This window comes from Rhamphochromis sp. 'chilingali' (genome assembly GCF_963969265.1).
Source record: "Rhamphochromis sp. 'chilingali' genome assembly, chromosome: 19".
Lineage (NCBI taxonomy): Eukaryota > Metazoa > Chordata > Actinopteri > Cichliformes > Cichlidae > Rhamphochromis > Rhamphochromis sp. 'chilingali'.
This window is the reverse complement of record NC_137946.1, coordinates 3,863,243-3,884,158: the sequence shown is the minus strand read 5'-3', so window position 1 is coordinate 3,884,158 and position 20,916 is coordinate 3,863,243. Positions and strand designations below refer to the sequence as shown.

General features: G+C 42.7%; 1 protein-coding gene across 1 annotated transcript; it reads left to right on the top strand.

The window, feature by feature from the left end:
• Positions 1-1,487: 1,487 nt before the first annotated feature.
• kptn (kaptin (actin binding protein)) lies at positions 1,488-15,439 on the top strand. The gene is made up of 12 exons (XM_080866569.1): positions 1,488-2,010; positions 7,622-7,704; positions 7,781-7,865; positions 7,941-7,995; positions 9,389-9,467; positions 10,390-10,463; positions 12,146-12,252; positions 13,336-13,419; positions 13,510-13,573; positions 13,666-13,801; positions 14,471-14,644; positions 15,033-15,439. The coding sequence occupies exons 1-12, from the start codon at positions 1,809-1,811 to the stop codon at positions 15,195-15,197; spliced, it is 1,308 nt and encodes a 435-aa protein (XP_080722695.1). The 5' UTR covers positions 1,488-1,808; the 3' UTR covers positions 15,198-15,439.
• Positions 15,440-20,916: the final 5,477 nt, after the last annotated feature.

Sequence of the window (20,916 nt, the reverse complement as noted above, 5' to 3'; positions counted from 1 at the left end):
GACTTCGGTTTTCCCCTCGTTGAGTTGGAGGAAATTTGCAGCCATCCAACGTTTGATCAAATCTAAGCAATCATTCAGACGCTGAAGCTTAGATAAATCTTCGGGCATAAAAGAAACGTTAAATCATTGTGCTAACCTTTACTGAACACATAACCTGATCTGCAGCAGGTTCCGAGTTAGGATTTAAAGTCTGCTGGAAGTCCCCTTTTCACTTATTCTGTTATTTACAGCATGTTTTAGGTGCATTATTGAGTCTCTGATGGGGAATACGAGTTATATGCACGAATTGTATAGCTTTCTAATGTCTAACTTGACTGGGTGAAGTGCGGAAATGTGCATGCATAAAATATCGGCATGATTCTAATCTGCTGTTGAGTATATTTTAGACTGCTTGAACAGCAGCTCACAGCGCACAGGTCACACTAAAAATACATGTTCTGTCCATCAATCAAATCATTTTCACTTTGATCTGCAGGTAAACTAAGGCGGTTCCCTCATCTCATTTATTATGCTGTGAGACAATATCCTTAAATGTTTAGAGCTCTAATGTTCACCCTCCGCCGTAGAAATGATCAGAAAGCCTGTTTTAGCAGAGCAAGTTGTTCCATCGTTGTGTGACCCTTGGGACAGACCCAAGCCGCACGCCTGGATAACACACAGACAACCATTCACGCCTAGAGCCAATTCAGAATCACAAGTTAACCTAAACCCACGCGTATTTTTGGACTGTAGGAGGAAGCAGAACCCACTGCCTGGACTTGAGCAGAGGTCAGTGCTAATCACCGCACTACGCGTCTCTGGAATTTCTTCATCTGCATGAGTGGGTTAGCTCTGACCTCTGGTGGTTGAGCATCAATGTATTCATGCAACTAATTGTTTTGTTGCAGCAAATATTAATTAAACACACATGCATATAATAATACTGAATCAGGAATTGTCAAAGGTGTACGTGGAAAAAGACATTTTTAGAACTGAAATAAATGCAACCAGAAAATTAAAATCCCAGACAAAAAAACTTCAGCACATGCTTTCTTGTTTAAAAAGGAGGGATTTAGTGCCACTAGATGGCAGCACGATACAAGCGATGCACTGAATCTGTCACCCGTTTACTACACGAAGAAAAAAAGCCACGCGCTGCCTTTCATGGCGTAGTAAAGTGGAGGAATTAAACCAAACTGGGAGAAGGCTTATATTAAATTACAACCAATTTAAGCGTTTTTGTACCTCAAAAAGAATGGCTGATTTTACTCTGTAAAGGATGTGTGACATTTTAAATGCACGTAAAATGTCAGCTGGCAGCTGTGTTTTGACCACAGAATGAAGAAATTTCACGGGAACAACGACAAATCTACCTTAAAATTACTTTCTAAAATATAGCAATATTTTCAATTATTCCGATAGCGGTTTTGTCCACAGTGGCCCGGGTTTTCTCTCCCCTGAGTCCCTTATAGATATTAAATCCCATATTTCCAATGAAAGTGAACGCAGCTCGGGTCAAACCCGGATATTTTTCTTCATGCGTACTGTCTATGGCTATTCAAGTTGTTTATTATATCTTAGAGACACTCGTTAGAGGATATGTGATATCAGAATGAAATTATATTAACTGAGTTATTTTAGCGTCGATATGCAATTTGTGGAGAGTGTTAGCTGAATTTCGAAATGAACGAGCGGGAACATTTTTAATCCAACTCATTGTTGTGGAGTTTGAGGGCTCTGCAGCCACTACACAAGCATGAACGGGGAAAAGTCTAAATGTTTAATACAAATCGTAATATAAACCAGTGACTGTGCTTGTATCCTGCAAGATGCTCCGAGAATCGTATCCCTTCGTGGAGGACAGTTTCAGCCGCTTCCCGTCACAGAGCAACATTTACGGGCTGTGTCAGGCCGGGGAGCAGGAGCTGTTAGCGGCCACTCTCAAGGGGAAGGTGGTGTGTTTCAGATACCAAGAGCTGCAGCAGAAGATCCGACCGGTGGCCAAGGAGGTTCAGTTCACTTACATCCCAGGTACGCAGGGGAAAGACGGGTCAAGTGCTCAAGAACTCAAGTTTCAGTACTGAAGAAATTATGTTTATTTCTACTATTTCCTACACATTAAACATTAGACCTAGACCTCCTTTCCTGTTTCCTGGATCTTCTATCAAATAAAATAAAAATTAAAAAAAATAAATAAATCTTAAAAGCAATTATAGAAGACAGCATCCGTCAAAGTAGATTTTTGGATCAGAACAACTTATACCTTCACCTGTCGTCTATAAACTCCTTACATTTGTGTGACTCTTTGAAGAGACCTGACTGTATATTAACATCTCTGTGTTAACAGTCTTTTTCTTATGGACTTGATCCCTGGGTTTGGAAAATAGACTGTACATAACAGATAGGACGTAACTGCTGTCACCCATTGGTTCTGAACTGTAAGACACAATCCAGGCAATACTGTGCAGTAAACAGCAGACCTGTTCAAAGTACAGAAGTCTGCTGCAGTTAAGTCAGGGCTCCAGCATGTGATGAGATGGTCCTTGTGGAGTAAGAGTGAATGGAAGTAAGTGGCTAAAAAGTAATTTGCATGACAAAAAAGCCACATAGAAACAGACAGGTTCAATGATTGGGGCCCCTGGTTTTTGAGGTCTGACAGACTTTATCCCCTCCCCCCCTTAACAACCAATAGACGACTTAAAATGAAGCTATAGGGGCCCCAGTGAGTGGGGACTGGAAAGAACTCTTGTTTTACTCCTTTGTTGTGCAAGTACTCAGATATGTGCACATAGATGTTGCTACAGAGCTTGTCCTTAAGGTAAGGAAGCTACACAACACAATAGAAAGACTGTGTTTCAACGTAAACTGCATGCACTGAATATTTTACTCACGTAAAATTACAGAAGTTTAACACTTCAAGCAACAACTAAACAATTGTACAGATTGTATATTTCAGAATGACCTATAGGAATGCACAAATATGGTCTGATATTAGTCTTTTTGACTCATGTCATGTTTATTACTCATGTCATGACTCATGTCATGTTTATTATTTCAGCTCACCCGTGGTTTTCTGTTGAGATTAGATGTCACAGATAGTAGGATGAAGACTTGAAACAGTTATTGTAATGAAGATTTTTTGTTTCCTTCGCCCAATCAGTGCATCCCTTCTATATTATTATAAAATGATAAGATTGTTGATTTATGCTGAAGACTGGAATTTATTGTGTCACAGAAGCCAAAACTTTAAAACCAGCCTTCAACAAAACAGATTAAATAAAGGAGAATATACATATTCTCCTGCTGTATGCGGTTTGAGACAACATACAGCAGCGGTCCCCAACCCCTGGGCCACGCACCAGTACAAGTCCGGTCCGGTCCGTGGTCGTTTGGTACCAGGCTGCGAGAGTTGAGGCCCGGGTGTAAAATTGATGGTTTTCAGGGTTTTTATCAGTTTTTATCATTATTTTTTTAACGTTATTATCGTAAACTTGGTTTCCCTGGGTCTTTTCCAGTGTGTTATTAATAAATCTTTTCTTTTGGTTTTATTTTGTTGTATTTTTCCGCGACACCTTAAATGCCATCCATCCATCCATCCATCCATCTTCATCCGCTTTGTCCGGGGCCGGGTCGCGGGGGCAGCAGCCTAAGCAAAGAGGCCCAGACCTCCCTCTCCCCAGCCACCTCCTCCAGCTTATCCGGGGGAATACCAAGGCGTTCCCAGGCCAGCCGAGAGATATAATCTCTCCAGCGTGTCCTGGGTCTGCCCCGGGGCCTCCTCCCGGTGGGACATGCCTGGAACACCTCACCCAGGAGGCGCCCAGGGGGCATCCTTGTCAGATGCCCGAACCACCTCAGCTGGCTCCTTTCGATGTGGAGCAGCAGCTGCTCTACTCTGAGCCCCTCCCGGATGGCCGAACTTCTCACCCTATCTCTAAGGGAGAGGCCAGCCACCCTTCGGAGGAAGCTCATTTCTGCCGCTTGTATCCGCGATCTCGTTCTTTCGGTCACTACCCACAGCTCGTGGCCATAGGTGAGGGTAGGGACGTAGATCGACCGGTAAATTGAGAGCTTCGCTTTTACACTCAGCTCCCTCTTCACCACGACGGACCGGTGCAGCGTCCGCATTACTGCAGCTGCAGCCCCAATCCGTCTGTCGATCTCCGGCTCCCTTCTCCCATCACTCGCGAACAAGACCCCGAGATACTTGAACTCCTCCACTTGGGGCAGGAACTCATCCCCGACCCGGAGTGGGCACTCCACCCTTTTCCGGCTGAGAACCATGGCCTCAGATTTGGAGGTGCTGATCCTCATTCCCGCTGCTTCACACTCGGCTGCGAACCGCTCCAGTGCGAGCTGGAGGCCCTCACCCGATGAAGCCAACAGAACCACATCATCTGCAAAAATCAGAGATGAGATTCTGAGGCCACCAAAGCGAAAGCCCTCCGCCACTTGGCTGCGCCTAGAAATCCTGTCCATAAAAATTATGAACAGAACCGGAGACAAAGGGCAGCCCTGGCGGAGCCCATCACCCACCGGGAACGAGTCCGACTTATTGCCGGCAATGCGAACCAAGCTCTTGCAACGGTTGTATAGGGATCGAATGGCCCGTAGCAATGGGCCAGACACCCCATATTCCCGCAACACCTCCCACAGGACACCCCGAGGGACACGGTCGAATGCCTTCTCCAAGTCCACAAAACACATGTAGACTGGTTGGGCAAACTCCCATGCACCCTCAAGTATCCTGGAAAGGATAAAGAGCTGGTCCAGTGTTCCGCGACCAGGACGAAAACCGCATTGTTCCTCCTGTATCCGAGGTTTGACTAACGGACGAACTCTCCTTTCCAGCACCCTGGCATAGACTTTCCCAGGGAGGCTGAGGAGTGTGATCCCCCTGTAGTTGGAACACACCCTCCGGTCCCCTTTCTTGAAGATGGGGACCACCACCCCGGTCTGCCAGTCCACAGGTACTGCCCCTGATCTCCACGCAACATTGCAGAGGCGTGTCTACCAGGACAGCCCTACAACGTCCAGAGCCTTCAGGAACTCGGGGCGGACCTCATCAACACCAGGGGCTCTGCCACCAAGGAGTTGTTTAACTGCCTCAGTGACCTCGCCCCCGGAAATTGGCGGGTCATTCCCCTCATCCCCAGACTCTGCTTCCTCCTCGGAAGACGTGTCAGTGGGATTAAGGAGGTCCTCGAAGTATTCCTTCCACCGCCTGACAATTTTCTCAGTCGACGTCAGCAGCGCTCCGCCAGCACTATACACAGTGCAGGTAGAGCACCGCTTTCCCCTCCTGAGACGACGGTTTGCCAGAATCTCTTCGAGGCAGTCCGAAAGTCTTTTTCCATGGCCTCTCCGAACTCCTCCCACACCCGAGTTTTTGCTTCAGCCACTGCCCGAGCCGCATTCCGCTTGGCCTGTCGATACCTGTCGGCTGCCTCCGGAGTCCCACAGGCTAACCAAGCCCGATAGGACTCCTTCTTCAGCCTGGTGGCTCCCTTCACCTCTGGTGTCCACCATTTGGTTCGGGGATTACCACCACGGCAGGCACCAACCACCTTGCGGTCGCAGCTCAATGCAGCAGCTTCGGCAATGGAGACGCTGAACATGGTCCATTCGGACTCAATGTCCCCAGTCTCCCTCGGAATGCTGTTGAAGCTCTGCCGGAGGTGTGCGTTGAAGATCTCGCGGACTGGGGCCTCTGCTAGACGTTCCCAGCACACCCTCACTACGCGTTTAGGTGCACCAGGTCTGTCCAGCGTCTTACCCCGCCACCTGATCCAACTCACCACCAGGTGGTGATCAGTTGACAGCTCAGCCCCTCTCTTTACCCGAGTGTCCAGAACATATGGTCGCAGGTCTGCTGATACGATTACAAAATCGATCATCGACCTACGGCCTAGAGCGTCCTGGTGCCACGTGCACTTATGGACACTCTTATGTTCGAACAGGGTGTTCGTTATGGCCAAACTGTGATTAGCACAGAAGTCGAATAACAGAGCACCGCTCGGGTTCAGATCAGGGAGGCCGTTCCTACCAATCACGCCCCTCCAGGTCTCGCTGTCTTTACCCACGTGAGCATTGAAGTCTCCCAGCAGGACAACAGAGTCTCCAGGTGGAGCACCCTCCAGCACCCCCCCCCCCCCCCCCCCCCCCCAGGGACTCTAAGAAGGCTGGGTACTCTGAACTGCCACTCGGCGCATAAGCGCAGATGACTGTCAGGACCCGTTCCCCGACCCTAAGGCGCAGGGAACAAACCCTCTCGTCCACCGGGAAAAACCCCAACGTACCGGCAGCAAGCCGAGGGGATATTAGGATACCCACCCCAGCCCGCCGCCTCTCACCAGGGGCAACTCCAGACTGAGACAGAGTCCAGCCCCTCTCCAGGAGACTGGTTCCAGAGCCCAAGCCATGTGTAGAGGTGAGCCCGACTATATCTAGCCGGTACCTCTCAACCTCACGCACTAACTCAGGCTCCTTCCCCACCAGAGAGGTGACCCTTATGAAAAGGACATCGAGGGAACAGTTTACCCTGCCCGGGATAGGGTTACCGGGGCCCCGCCCTGGAGCCAGGCCCGGGGAGGGTGCCCGAGGGCGAGCGTCTGGTGGCCGGGCCTTAGTCCATGGGGCCCGGCCGGGCACAGCCCGAAGAGGAGACATGGGCCCATCCTCCCGCAGGCCCACCACCCGCAGGAGGCGCCATAGGGGTCGGGTGCATTGTGTGCCGGGTGGCGGCCAGGAGCGGAGGCCCTGGCGGACTGACCCCCGGCTGCCAAGACTGGCAATAGGGACCTTAAATGCCGGTCCGTGAAAATATTGTCGGACATAAACCGGTCTGTGATGCAAAAAAGGCTGGGGACCGCTGGGATACAGTATGAATAAATACAATGTAACAGCACTAAAAAGATACAAATGACAGAAAATCAAACAAAACAGAAAAAAGCAAACTAAAAACAATAATCAGTGGCCATAGTGATCAAACTTAAATACAGTGGTACAGGGAGCTTAATAAGTGAATCGGGTAATAAATGAAGGCATTGTGATATGATCAATGAAATACTTTCACAACAGAAGAGAAAGTGTTGCTGCGTTTGATATAAATGGTGTGAAGGGTGGTGAAGAACTATTCAGAACTGATACATGAATGTGTTCTTTATTTTAATGGTGATGTTGAATATTTACTGCTTTAATATACGTTTTATATTTCTTCTTCTAGTCTGTAGAGTTTGCGTAGGGCATACATTTTTGTTTTCGTTTTAAATGACATCACAGTGTATCTGCTGAATATATTTTGTATTCTAAAAAAAGTTTTCAAATAAACATAAAGGGTCTGAGCAATATACTGTAGATGATATTGGTGGAGGTTAACAATATAGATCTTACTTCATGAAGGAGAGCATCTCTCTCTCATTAGCGCAGAGCAACAAAACAGATTTTCTGCCTTATAATGAAACATTTTCTCTGAATATTTATCCTGTTATTTCAGAAAAAACAAACAAGATAAATCATTCTGTAAGTCTGAAATGAATGATGAAGCTGTCGGTGTACGGTCGTATGTTAATTCTGTTATGATGCACGTTGTTGTTTGTAGTGGCTCAGTGCTGAAAAGGTTTGACTCTGTTTTCTTATCTAGTTGATGCAGAGATCGTATCAATCGATGCTTTCATCAAGTCTCCACCCAAGAGAGGTCTGGTGGTGGGCATCACCTTCATTAAGGTATTGTAACTTTAAAATCAGAGTATGAACTGTGCCATGGTAGAAGCATACTGATTCATGGCTGATCTCCTCGCAGGACTCTGGGGACAAAGCCACTCCATTCCTAAATATCTACTGTGACTATGAACCTGGCTCAGAGTTCAACCTGGACTCTATTGCACGTGAGCGATGCATTGTCTGCGTATGTGTTGTGCTCTCGCTGACATGTCCTGATCATGTCGTGTTTCTCTGAACAGAGAGCTGCCTGAATCTGGAGCTGCAGTTCACGCCCTTCCAGCTTTACCACACAGAGTAAGTTTGCTGCTGTACAAAGATAGTTCTTGCTGACTATAGTCACCATGGTAACTAACCTTGCAGATTTTGCCACATAGTTTTAACCAAGAATTAAAAGAGAAAACCGAGCTCTTCCTGATCTCCTGCTGCAGGTTATGACGATCTCCTTTGGGCTGTAGCGTCAATCAGAAATTACTAAGAAACAAACAGGCACAATACAGGTGGTGGCTGTAAGGGCTTCACACTGAAGCTGGATATGCAAAATGTGATTTTTGGCAGTTTAACGTGAAAGATGACTCATGTAAAAGATATTCGTGACGTCTTTGCTCATGCTGTTTTTGCTTACATAGTGAAAGAGTTCAGAGTTCTAATGGCCAAAACTCTGACAGTGTCTGAGTGTACGCGCTGCTGCAGCGTACTCCTACTAATCAAGCAGCATGAAATGACACGCTGATCAATATGATGCTGGCACCTGTGTTTGGGATTCCAGCAAGGAAGAAAATCCACTTCAGTTGAGGGAGCAGAAGCTTGTTTGTGTGCTTCCCCTGCTGTTATCATAGAAACAGACAGCAGAGGAATAACACACATACATCCTGGCTCACATTCAGGAGGTGAGCTGATGTCCTGCCCAAGTCTATTAGATTCATGTTGGACAGTTTAGCTTAAAAATAGCTCAGAAAATTGCTAAAAAATCACACATTTTGTAGACATTTTAAAACAAGAATACATGGAAAACAATTAAAAGTAAATAAAAAATACATGCACAATAATCATTCTGCAGAACTGTGGACCGTTTATATGATTATCAATCATTACAAAATACAGAAACACAACTCCAGGCTGGTAGCATTACAACTTTAGCTACTTGACAACTGAGATTTCAGTGCTGTTAAATATTTAATGTTTTTCTCAAGTACTGATAAATCTATTGTTACCACATTTTATATCCTATTGCTGTGCTGAATCATCGTGTTTCTGCAGGCTGACTCAGTTTCTCAGCTGGAGTCCATTATTTTTCATGAGCTGGTACAGGAATATTCATGAATGGGCTTTAGTGTCTTTATGGCTGTGCTCAGTCACTGAGCAGTTTAAGTACAGACTGTGTGTGTGTGTGTGTGTCTGGATAGTAAATGTAATGTTTTTCTCAGGTAGAGCAGGTCGTCTACCAGTCAGGGTGTCGGTAGCTTGACTCCTGGCTCCTTCTGTCTGTGTTAAAGTACCAGTACAAATAAAATGCTTAGGTATAGATAGAAGCTGTATGAATGTGTGATTGGGTGAGTGAGACTCGAAGTAGAAAGCATTTAGTGCTCAAATTAAGTAGAAATATATCGAAGTAGCAGTATAATGTATATAAGTACCAGTCCATTTACCATTTATCATGTGAGTGAGCTTGTCTCCCTCTGTCTGTCAGAGTGCAGTGTGCTGAAGGAGGGAGTGAGACGGTGTTTCTGCTAAGCGGTCATGACCAGAGGATCCACCTTTACAAGGAGGTCAGAGACAATACCAGATCAGTGCATTCTAATGACAACTTAAAATATTTGTCTCCTTCTCATCTGTGTATCAATGTATTCTCTAGTAAGTCCCTTTATCCATTATGTGGAGTCACGGTAGCAGCAGACTAAGTAGGGGATTGCAGACATTAGAGTTGGGAATCACCTCTCATGTCTAACCATCAGAAAGTAAACGGTTGGATGGCTTCTCTTTGTGTTCCCAGTGGAAGCTGTGGGGAAAAAATCTTCAAACATCTTTCTTTAAAAATATTGTTGAACATAAAGTAAAATCTGGCTTCAGCCTTTCAGAAGAGCCAAAAATAAAAATGTCTTCCACAGTGAGAGCCTGTTTACTGTGAAACCCACTCTATGTGTTGTCTAAGCTCCACTGCAGCTCAGCAGGGACACCATCCCTGGAAATTCCAGAGGGAGTGTTGGACCAAACAGCCATTGGATTTGTCTCAGTCATACTTCTGAAGCCTCATACTAGCAGAAAACAAGAACTGTGCTTTGTTCTTCCTCGTCACCTCCACTGGAAGCACATAATAAAGGGATTTTGTTATGGCTAGCATGAACAGGAGGAAAGATCACAGCAAGTAAACCCTGCTTTAGTGTTCACTTAGGAACCTGAATATAATCAGACAGGAAAAATCATTAAAAAAATTCTTTTTAAAAGAATTTTATGAAAAAAAGTCAGAATTCTGATTTTTGTTCCAAAACTGTGAAAAAAAAAAAAAATCCTAATCGTCTTCCAAAATTTAAAATGAAACCATATAGATGCATGCAACAGAACTAATACTACAGGAAGCATTGGAGATAAAATATGATTGTAATCTGTTGTAACTTTGTATATCTGAAGATGTTTACTTTGATCATGCAAACATCAGCGTTGCATTCAGCCTGACTCTCTTGTGTCTAACAGAACGCCTCCTTGCATCAGTTTGAAGAGCAGCCAGTGGAGAGACTCTTCCCCGAGCTGCAGCAGCTTCCCAGCAAGTGAGTCCCTTCAGCTCTCATCTCTCTGGATGTGGCCGCTGGGCTGATTGGGTTTGATGAGGGATGAGCATTATGTGTTTCTCTGTTAATCAGATTCATGATTTCCCACATTATCCAGCTTACTGTTCTGATCACTGTTTGTACAGTTTGTTTGTACTCAGTTAGCAGGTCTATTACTATACACAAGAACGATAATGTCATTATAGTGTCATTTACTGAAGTTTGAGTAACGAAGGAAGCATGGAAATGTGGAAAGAATGTTTTAAGATACGAAGTTACGAAGAGGATGGTGCATATAATAACAGTCAGCAACACTGAGAGTTGAACAATGAGACCGAGACAAGTCCCACATGTTTCAGATCTATCATCCATTCTTTTTCCACTTATCCGATTAAGGGTCACGACGAGGCTTGAGGCAGCTCCCATAGGGCAAGATGCGGCTACACGCTAGACTGGTTGCCAACCTGCAGCAGGGCTAACACAGAGAGACAGACAAGCATTCACACCCTCAGTGTGGGGAAAGTCTTCAGTTTTTGGTCTTGTTCTTTGCTCAGTGCCTTTAAAAAATGTTGGATTTGTTGTGTAATACCTGCCGACACCTCCCATACAATAATGATTTAACGAGAAACAAATAAATACAGATAATACTAAAACTCATAAAGTGATCATTGTTATACACCAGGCAACAAAATGAAATGAATAGATTTACTGTGAAAAAGAGCTCTAAAAGAAAAAGCAGCACATCATGTCAGGACCTAAAGAAACTCAGCAAGAGATGAAAAACAAAGTCACTGATATCTGTCAGTCTGGGAAGTGTAAAAAAGAAATTTCCAAAGATGTGGGACTTCAGCAAATCACAGTGAGAGCCATTATTAACAAATAGAAAAAACCTGCAATAGCAGGAACCTTCCTACCCAGCCAGCCTACCCAAATTACTCCGAGAGTGCCAGACGCTTTCCTTTCTTTCTCCGACAGGTCAGGTAGGCTTGAATAGTTTTTTTTCTTCATAAAATAAATTAAATTCATAATTTAAAAACTGAGTTTTGCATTTCCTCGGGTTATCTTTGAATATAAAAATTCCTTTGATGATTTGAAACATTTAAGTATGATAGATTTACGCAAAGCTAAGTAATCAGGAAGAGGCCAAATAATTATTCCCAGTACTGTAGCTCTTTGGGAATCACCTCGTTGGCACAAAAATATAATTTTATGCCCATCAAACTGTCAGGCACATCTCTGGAAATTTTCCAAAGATTAAACTAATGAACTGGGAGCAATTTGTATTTTTTGTGATGGGCCGCTAGTAACGAACTGTCTAATGATACAAGTTAAAATTAGTTTTTTACTAAGTTGTCTATTATGTGTAGAAAGCAAAGATTCGTCCCTTGAGTTAGGTGCCTTTTTTAATCAAGCTGTTGTTTATTTAGCATCATAATAATAACGGCTTAACAAACAAAAAGCATTTCTCTGAAAAAAGGGAAAAAGTAGCCAGTGTCCAAAGAAAAAGTTTGAATGACTTCCAGAAAGCCTGAACAAGTGTGTCTACTTTAACAATGACAAGAACGTTTGGCTTCTTGGAAGCAAACTATGATAGTTGGGTAAATACTTTCATTGTTATTGATACGAGAAAAAAACACACGTATCATCTGTAAACACGTTTTTGTTTCCTTCTCTCTGTGCAGTGTGTTATGGATGGATATACAGAGCATAGCTGGAGGCCGGCGGCTCTCGGTGTTTGGCTGTCAGAATGGCTGTGTTGGGCTAGCTGTGGTCAGCCAGACTGAGCTAGGTGAGGCGAGTGGAACGTACTTGAACGTTCCTCTTAGAGTCGCTCCATCACACGACTGTCTCATGATTCCTTAACCACCACTGACTTAGTCAAACTGAACTCCCGGCTTCTCTGCAGGAATGCTGAACATACAGTGCATCCGAAAAGTATTCACAACTTCACTTGTTACACATTTTGTTACATTACAGCCTTATTCCAAAAATAAATGAAATTCATTTTTCACCTCAAAATTGTGCACACAATGCTCCATAATCACAAGGTGAAAAACCAAAAATATGACATGGATGTACATGTAAGTATTCACAGCCTTTGTTCAGTACTTTGTTGAAGCACCTTTGGCAGCAATTGCAGTCTCAAGTCTTTTTCAGTATGAAGCTACAAGCTAGCACACCTATTTTTGAGAAGTTTCTCCCATTCTTCTTACAGAATCGCTCAAGCTCCAACAGGTTGGAGTGTCGGTTCACTTTCAAATCTCTCCATTCTCTTTCAATCGGATTAAAGTCTGGGCTCTGGCTGGGCCACTCACCCAAAGCTACTCCTTTGTTATGTAGGCTGTGTTTAGGGTTGTTGTCCTGCTGGAAGATGAATCTACTCCCACCCTGAGGTTCAGACCACTCTGGCTATCATCAGGAATGGCTCTGTATATTGATACATTCATCTTTCCCTCGACTGGTCTCCCAGTTCCTGCTGCATAGCGTGATGCAGCCACCACCATGCTTCACTGTAGCGATGGTATTGGCAAGGTGGTGAGAGGTGTCTGGTTTTCCCCAGACATGACACTTGGCATCAAGACCAGAGTGAGAGTTCTTGACTATAAATCTTTAAAATGTTAAATGAGATTCTTTCCCACACGTAGCATAACATAGGTTACATTCCACCATACAATGCTCTCTACAATAAAAAGTTGTCTAGTTCGATTAAAGATTTGTTGAAGTATGTTAAAAGAAGCCAAAGCCTAATTACGTCCATGCAATATTAAGTTTATAGGTGTGTCTATCCATCATTTTGGCTTTATCATTGATGTCCCCAAGTGTGTTTCTGTATTTGTGTTTTCAGTATTGTGTCTGTGTGTGTTTATGTCAGAGGTTTTGCAGAGCTGGCGGGTCCAGTTTGACAGTCCAATCTCTACCGTGCTGCTGTTCCCTCTGAGCTTCCACACAGAGGCCGGTACGATACTCCTCTGTTACATCTGATCTCTGCTTCACTTTGTGAATCTGCAGCGCACCTCAAGATTGTCCGTTTCTTCTTCTTTTCCAGGTGTGGAAATGGAAAGCTATAACCTACTAGTGGCCAGTACCATAGAGATGGCAGTTGTGTACAGGTCAGAGACAAATGAATGGTTTTGTGCAGTTTTGCTTTCTCTCTGAAGACGAAGAAATTGTAGGTTTTTTTGTTGCATGTCTTTTATTGCAGAGATGTCCAGAAGGACGGTTTGTCCCAGGCCACATGCCTCTTGGAAAGTGACCAGTGGGACGCAGTAGTTTGTGCTCTGGTCATCGATCTGGATTTTGATGGGCAGAAGGAGGTGCTGTTGGGCACATATGGACAGGTAAGACCTTTACTAATGGATAGGCTGTATTTTATTTATTTATTTTACTTTTTTAATAAAAGTCAATGTATTTATCCATCTCTTAATACTTAAACCCTTGGCCTGAAGCCCTTAGCTCCATGATTGATGGTTGCCATTGAACACAAATCTTTTTCACTGCTTGCCACTTAAGATAAAGGCTCAGTCATTTCATGGAAATGCTACTTATTGTAGGTCTTAACTGGGAAAAAAGGAGTGCATTTATTACTACTTGTAGCTGTAGAAAAATAATTTCTACTCTGGTGATTAGTTTCACCAGCAGGATGCTGTGGATGTGTGGGATTGACTCAAAACAAACTGCACTGTTTGTTCACAGCAAAGAAGGAAGATATGAGCCGGTGCATTGTTGTGACTTCTTGATCTGTTTTTAATAGTTTTTGAATATAAATGGACCTCGCTGGCTCAGAGGAATAAATGAAACATAGGCACCGTATCGTTAGCAGGATACACTAACAGCTTTCTGTCTTCATGGGATTTTCTGATTGTAAGAATATAGAAGATCTGCTCATGAATAAAGTGGCAAAGTAGGTACGGAGGAAGTGAGTATGATTGAAAGGGAAAGATTATAGGTTTTGTTTTTTGATTTAAAATGATAGATTTATATATAAATCCTCTTTTTCTATAATGCAGGAATTGCTGTGTTATAAATTCCAGCCCATGGGAAGTGGACAAAATGGACAGTTTCAGCTGCAGTGGAGACGGAGCTTCAAAAGTCCTTTGCTGTCCCTCATATACTTGGATTTAACTGCAGATGGTTTGAGAGAGCTGGCTGTTCTCACACTGAAGGGACTGCACATCTTACAGGTTTGTAGCTGAAACCTGTGTGACAGTCATGGTACTGTGTAGCGTCCTCATGGTCACTGCCTGCTGAACTCAAGCTAAGAAGAAGTATTTGAGCTGACATCGAGTTGCCAGCTGCAAAACTTTAAACGGAAAATGATTTCATGTGGTTTTTAGCCCACGTTTATGACTTCATTAATGATTTTAGTTGGATTTCGCCTTCAGAATGAGCTTTTGTGATTCAAGTGCTATTCTTCATCACTGAGCAGCTGGAATGAGAAAGCATCCATATTAAGCTCCAAAGAAAAAGAATCACCATGATCTGCTTGTGGAAAAATAAATATCTTAATCCACACGTTAGCGTTGTCACCCCTGCAGACACTCATTATTTCACTCCCCTTTGTCTTTGCAGCACAGTCTCTCCAGCACCGCTGATTTGGTCCTTGAGCGGCTCACACAGAGGGAGTCAGCGCTAATGGCCAGCTCGGAGGTGGAGTCAGCGAGAGCACAACACACTGAAGACAATGAGGCTCCAGCTCAGAAACTGGAGTGTATAATGCAGACACCCTCAGATTAACAAATGTATTGCATTTTTCTCCCCACGTGTAAATCCTGGTGGTTCAGAATGAAATCTCTTAAAGGTGCAACGTGAAGATTTTTCTCAGGGGTTCATCTTCCTGGAGGCTGATGAGAGACACTGGTTTCAGAAGTCATATGTAACTGCTCAGGTCTGCTTCATGGTATAGTTGTAAAAAAGGCTGAATTGTGACATGATGACAGTGTACAGTTATTTGCAGGTAATAAAGGACATCATATTTATATCCTGTTTTTGTCTGATTTGATCTTTCCCTGTGTCAAGGAGGTTAGCTGATTGGTTTGTTTGTTTGTATGGCTTAGCAGATTCAGTAGAGTGATAAAGTTAAATATTTTCTGACATTTTATTTATAATAAAACACATTGTTACTTCTGTAACATGCCACAGGTTGCCATCTTAAGTATGCTGCTTACACTTAAAGCCTAGCTCAGTGCAGAACAGTCACCAAGCGTTCGCTCCTCCAGAAGGTGATTATTTTGATTAATAATGCTACAGCTTTACTGCTCATGACACTGGTTACTGTGGCTCCTCAAGATGAAAACAACAAATCACATCATTCAAAAATGCAGAAAATGTGCAAAGCTGGACAAAAAATGCTTTTCTACCAATATAGATGACCTGATCTGGCTTTCATTTGTTAAGCTTTGTATTCTTTTAGGCATAAGTAGTAATGGCTTCACTCTGACAAGATACCACTCTTTCAAAATTATTCTTTAACAATATAAACATTGCAAACTTATACCCCAGCAAACATGCTCCTTTGCAGCCCAAATGAGGACAAGGTGGGCAGACCCAGCCCACACAAACCAGAGCAGAATGTGGGCGGCAATACCAGTGTCCAAGGTGGAGCTCGAGGCCCAGATTAAGTGGCCAACCAGACCCCGTGGTTTGGGGCCCAGATATGCCCCAAATTTCACACTCATGGGACTGAGACCACCATGATGAATTACTGCCAGTGTGGAAACTGGACCAGAATGTTATAAGATACTTGCAGCCACTTTTTTATTCACAAAGGATTTTTACAGTTTTTATTCATTTATTGTTTTTTTAAACACACTGGATGCATTTGCTGACACAACCGAGAAGGCATTTATGTCCCCTCCATAGTGCAAACCAGGGAGATTTTGCTTGAAAGTCACACGTAAAAAAAAAAAAAATCAAACTACAAAACTCTAGCACCACTTGGCCTCAAAGAGAAAATAAGAACTCAAATCCTATCAACAGCTTAGTCTCTTAGAAAATGGAATATGGCTACTTAGTTCAATTTTATTTATATAGCGCAACAACATCACAACAGTTGCCTCAAGGTACTTTATAATGCAAGGTAGAGACTCTTCAATAATACAGAGAAAACCCCAGAAATCAGATGAGCCCCTATGAGCAAGCGCCTTGGGAGAGTGGGAAGGAAAAACCCATTTTCAACAGGAAGAACCGGACAAGATGCTGAGAGTAAATAATGATTAAATGCAGAGTGGTGAAAAAGCTGAGTAAAGAACAAACAGTGCATCATGGGAATCCCTAGACCTATTGCAGTGTAACTAAGGGAGGATTCTGGATAACCTGATCCAACCTTTATACTTTTTAAAAAAGGAAAGTTTGAAGCCTAATCTTAAAAGTAGAGATAGTGTCTGTCACCTGAATCCAAACTGGAGCTGGTTCTACAGAAGTGGGGCCTGGAAGCTGAAGGCTCTGCCTCCCATTCTGCTTTTAAATACTCCAGGAACCACATTATTTATTTAAAAGCACCTTTCAAGACACCCAAGGACACTTAATATAGAATAAGACACATAATAGAACAATGATAATGAAGAACAATAAAAAAACAAAAAGCACAAGATAAAATAATTAGTTTACAGTGAATATGCAGATTTGAACAGATGGGTTTTGAGTTGGGATTTAAACTGAGGGAGAGAACCAATGTTTCTTATATCTGGGGGTAGAGAGCTCCACAGGCTGGGAGCAGAGCAGCTGAAGGCTCTGCTTCCCATGGTGAGGCCGAAAGAAGGCAGAGCAAGTTGGATAGAAGAAGATCGAAGTGAGCCGGCAGAAGAAGTAATGCTTAACAGATCAGAAAGGTAAGGAGGTGCTCCTCCTATTATGAAGACTAGAGGGCCTAAGACCGAGCCTTGGGGAACACCAGAAGTGACTGGGAATAGACGAGAGCACACATGTAAGTCAGCAGTCCTGCATATTCATTTAATATGCACACTGAAGGACATATTCTGGTCAAAAACGACTCCTAGATTCTTCAGTGTTACTGGAGGCCAATGTAATGCCATCCAGGTTAAAGAATCTGGTCAGAATCAGACAGTGTAATAAAACAATGGTTTCATCTTCTCCACAGTAGTCACCTGTTGTTATTCTCCATGGGCAGGGGAGTATGTATGAGCGTGGTTGTGGTGCTGGTCTCTTGATACTCTACAATGAGGGGAAAGTAGAAAAATATCTAAAACTATGCCTCATTTGAGTCCAGTGTTTTACAATAGACTCCCACTATACTTGATAAGTCTACCAATGTTGAACAAGAACTTCTTAAGTGAATTTTCTGAGTTTGCTAATTCAGTCTGTTCCATGTCCTGAAATGTTTTTCTGCTGGGTGATTTTAATGTACGTATGGACTATCACTAATAATCTTACAGGGGATTTCACATCATCTCGATAGTTTTGGCCTGGAGCAATTAGATTTTTCCCATCCACTCTTAAGTTCATATTTTTAGCCTTATCTGCTGTTCTGTTATTCCTCAGAACTGAGTAACATCTGACCTCTATATCAGTCCATAAGCTGTTTTTTAATGTTATTATCTAAACAAACTCTTTTCACTCTATTTCATATTGCAACATTAAAAACATTGATACCACTGCCTTTTCCAATGGAATTGACAGCATGCATAATAGACCCAGTTTATCTATTTCTGATGAACAGGTATCCTTTAACAATAGACTACACAGTCTTCTGCTCCTTTGAAATTTTGAACTGTTTTTTACATCCAGTCCACTCCCTGCTTCACCCCGAAATTGCCTCAGCTTAAAGTTAAAGGCTGCCACTTGGAACACCTCCACACAAAGACCTGTCTCGTTGTTCTTAAGAATATGCTCTTTAAGGATGCTCTGTCTACAGCTAAATCTGAATATTATGCAACACTAATCAGGTGTGCTGAATACTAGGGCTCTTTCTGCTGCTGTAAAAACACCACTCTTTAACCACTTGAGCCCCTCTTTTCTTTCTAGCACCGAACTCCTGACTTTAGAGGAAATATCTGGATTTGTTAAGAAAATTAAACCTACCTCTCATTTTTACCCACTTCAATTCATGTGGTTAAATTCCATTTGTCCTGTTCTTCTACTTTAATAATTGTCATTATATTGTCTTCCCTAATCTACATCTCAAAACAGCTGGGATAATTCCACTTCTTAAGAAACCCATTGCAAACCAAAATAGTTATTGTCCAGTTACAAATATACTTTTTTTTTTTACGCTCACCTCACTAACAATCGTCTGAACAATTTCAGTCTGATAAAAACAAAAGCTATAAATCCAAGCAGGAATCATATAAGCAACATGCAGGATGGGAAACAACAGTATGACACAACAAAGACCTGAGGAAAACTGTGCTTAAATATACATAAGAGGCGGTCAGGGAGAGACAACAGAGCTGGGGAAAACAAGGAGCAGGTGAACTGAATAAAACTAATGAGACATGGTAAGTAACACTAAATACAAGGTACAAGGCTGACACTGGGCTTTTAACCATATTCTTGCAATAATTCTGTCTCTATATGCTGACAATTCTCTAATCTCTTGAGTAGCCCTCATCTTTGAAACTCACTCCTGCACTGTTCATGGGATTTATTTCTCCCTTCCTTTCTTGTATATTTGTCACACTTATTTGTTAAATTTAAAATTTTAATGTTAGACAAAAATTAACCTAAGTGAATATAAAATGCAGTTTTTTAAATTGTTACATTTATTACAGGAAAAAAGCTATCCAAACATGGATGTACGTGGAAATGATGTAATAATAAATTAACTGTGATTAACCACATTTAGTGGCCAAGCCAAGCTGACTAGCATCACCAAAGCCTGATTACTGTCAAACCTGTTGAAATGAGAAAACACATAAATAAAATCTTGTCTGACAAAGTGAAGTAGGCCAAAACATCCCAAAAAGCAACACATGATGTGTCATGTATGTCCTAAACCACAGGTGTCGAACTCCAGGCCTCGAGGGCTGGTGTCCTGCAGGTTTTAGATGTGTCCTTGATCCAACACAGCTGATTTAAATCGCTAAATGACCTCCTCAACATGTCTTGAAGTTCTCCAGAGGCCTGGTAACGAACTAATCATTTGTTTCAGGTGTGTTGACCCAGGGTTAGATTTAAAACCTGCAGGACACCGGCCCTCGAGGCCTGGAGTTTGACACCCCTGTTCTAAACAAACTCATGAACAGCTGAGAAACAACATCATTGACGTCCTTTAGTGTAAGAATGGTTACAAAGCCATTTCTAAGACTGTGACACTCTTTAACCACAATGAAAAAAAAGACTATAATACTTATTCAGGAACATTGTACATATATTGAAGCTGATATGTTTTAAATGGATATCGCTGTAATGTTTCAGTATTGTACAAAACAAAGTAAAATAATGAAATAATAAATAGTAAAATAATGTGATATTTAGAACTGCCACATATTATTGACCATATGCCAATAGATTGTCAGTAGAAACAATGGTAGTAGTTTTAAATAGCTTTATGTGGTGTGGATATGTTGAAAATACACACCACACACAAGAATCCTAGTTTCTATGTTATAAAGTCAATTTTCAACCAACAAATCATTAGGTTGACCTGGAAGACCTTGGTGTGTGTGTGTCTGTGTGCATGCGTGTTCCAGTTCTTGCTATCTTGGTGGGGACCAAAATCTGAAATTTACTATACTGGTGGGGACCAAAATCCAGGTCCCCACGGGGTTGAAGGCATTTTTCACACTCAAAATGTGGTTTTAGTTTCAGGATTACAGTTGGGTTATGGTTAGGTTTAGGGTAAGGGTTAGGCATTCATTTTTGATGGTTAGGGTTAGGGGAAAAGGCTAGGAAAAGCATTATGTCAATGAGATGTCCCCACTAGGATAGCAACACCTGATGTGTGTGTGTGTGTGTGTGTGTGTGTGTGTGTGTGTGTGTGTGTGTGTGTGTGTGTGTGTGTGTGTGTGTAAAGCTGTAGTATAGTAACAGGGGTATATGAGTTTCTTGATTTTTGTAGAACTTAAATGTTTTCTGTTCCACGGGAACACATCTTTCCCAATGATGTATCCATTATAAACTTTTTTTGAAATGTCCAATTTAAAGGACCTTCTTAGCAATTGTGCCGTGAAGAGAATACTAGAAGTGAGTGGAGCTCACAAACTGAGTGAGGAAAGATTTGCTGCAGCTTTCCTTGTGGTAGTGGAGATGAATCAGTCTCTTAGAGGAAGTTTTCTGCTGCTTGTCCAGTAAGTGACACAGAGGGTGGTTAGAAGTACCCAATATCCACAACAGTTTGTTCAGTCACTTCTGTCTAACATAGCTTTAAAAGTCTCCAGTTTGTCACAGAGCCTGTCGTCCTCATCAGTTTAGTTAGTCTGTTGGTGTCACCAGCTCTGATGCTGCACATGTTTGCCACAGCAGACTAGAATAGTGTTTTGAAGAATTAGAACCTGCT

What these genes read in the sequence shown, in the direction of transcription:
- kptn (XM_080866569.1), top strand. Translation starts at nt 1,809, where the DNA reads ATGCTCCGAGAATCGTATCCCTTCGTGGAGGACAGTTTCAGCCGCTTC. An exon ending in TCAGTTCACTTACATCCCAG is followed by an intron (nt 2,011 to 7,621) that starts GTACGCAGGGGA and finishes TTTCTTATCTAG; the next exon opens with TTGATGCAGAGATCGTATCA. An exon ending in GGATCCACCTTTACAAGGAG is followed by an intron (nt 9,468 to 10,389) that starts GTCAGAGACAAT and finishes TGTGTCTAACAG; the next exon opens with AACGCCTCCTTGCATCAGTT.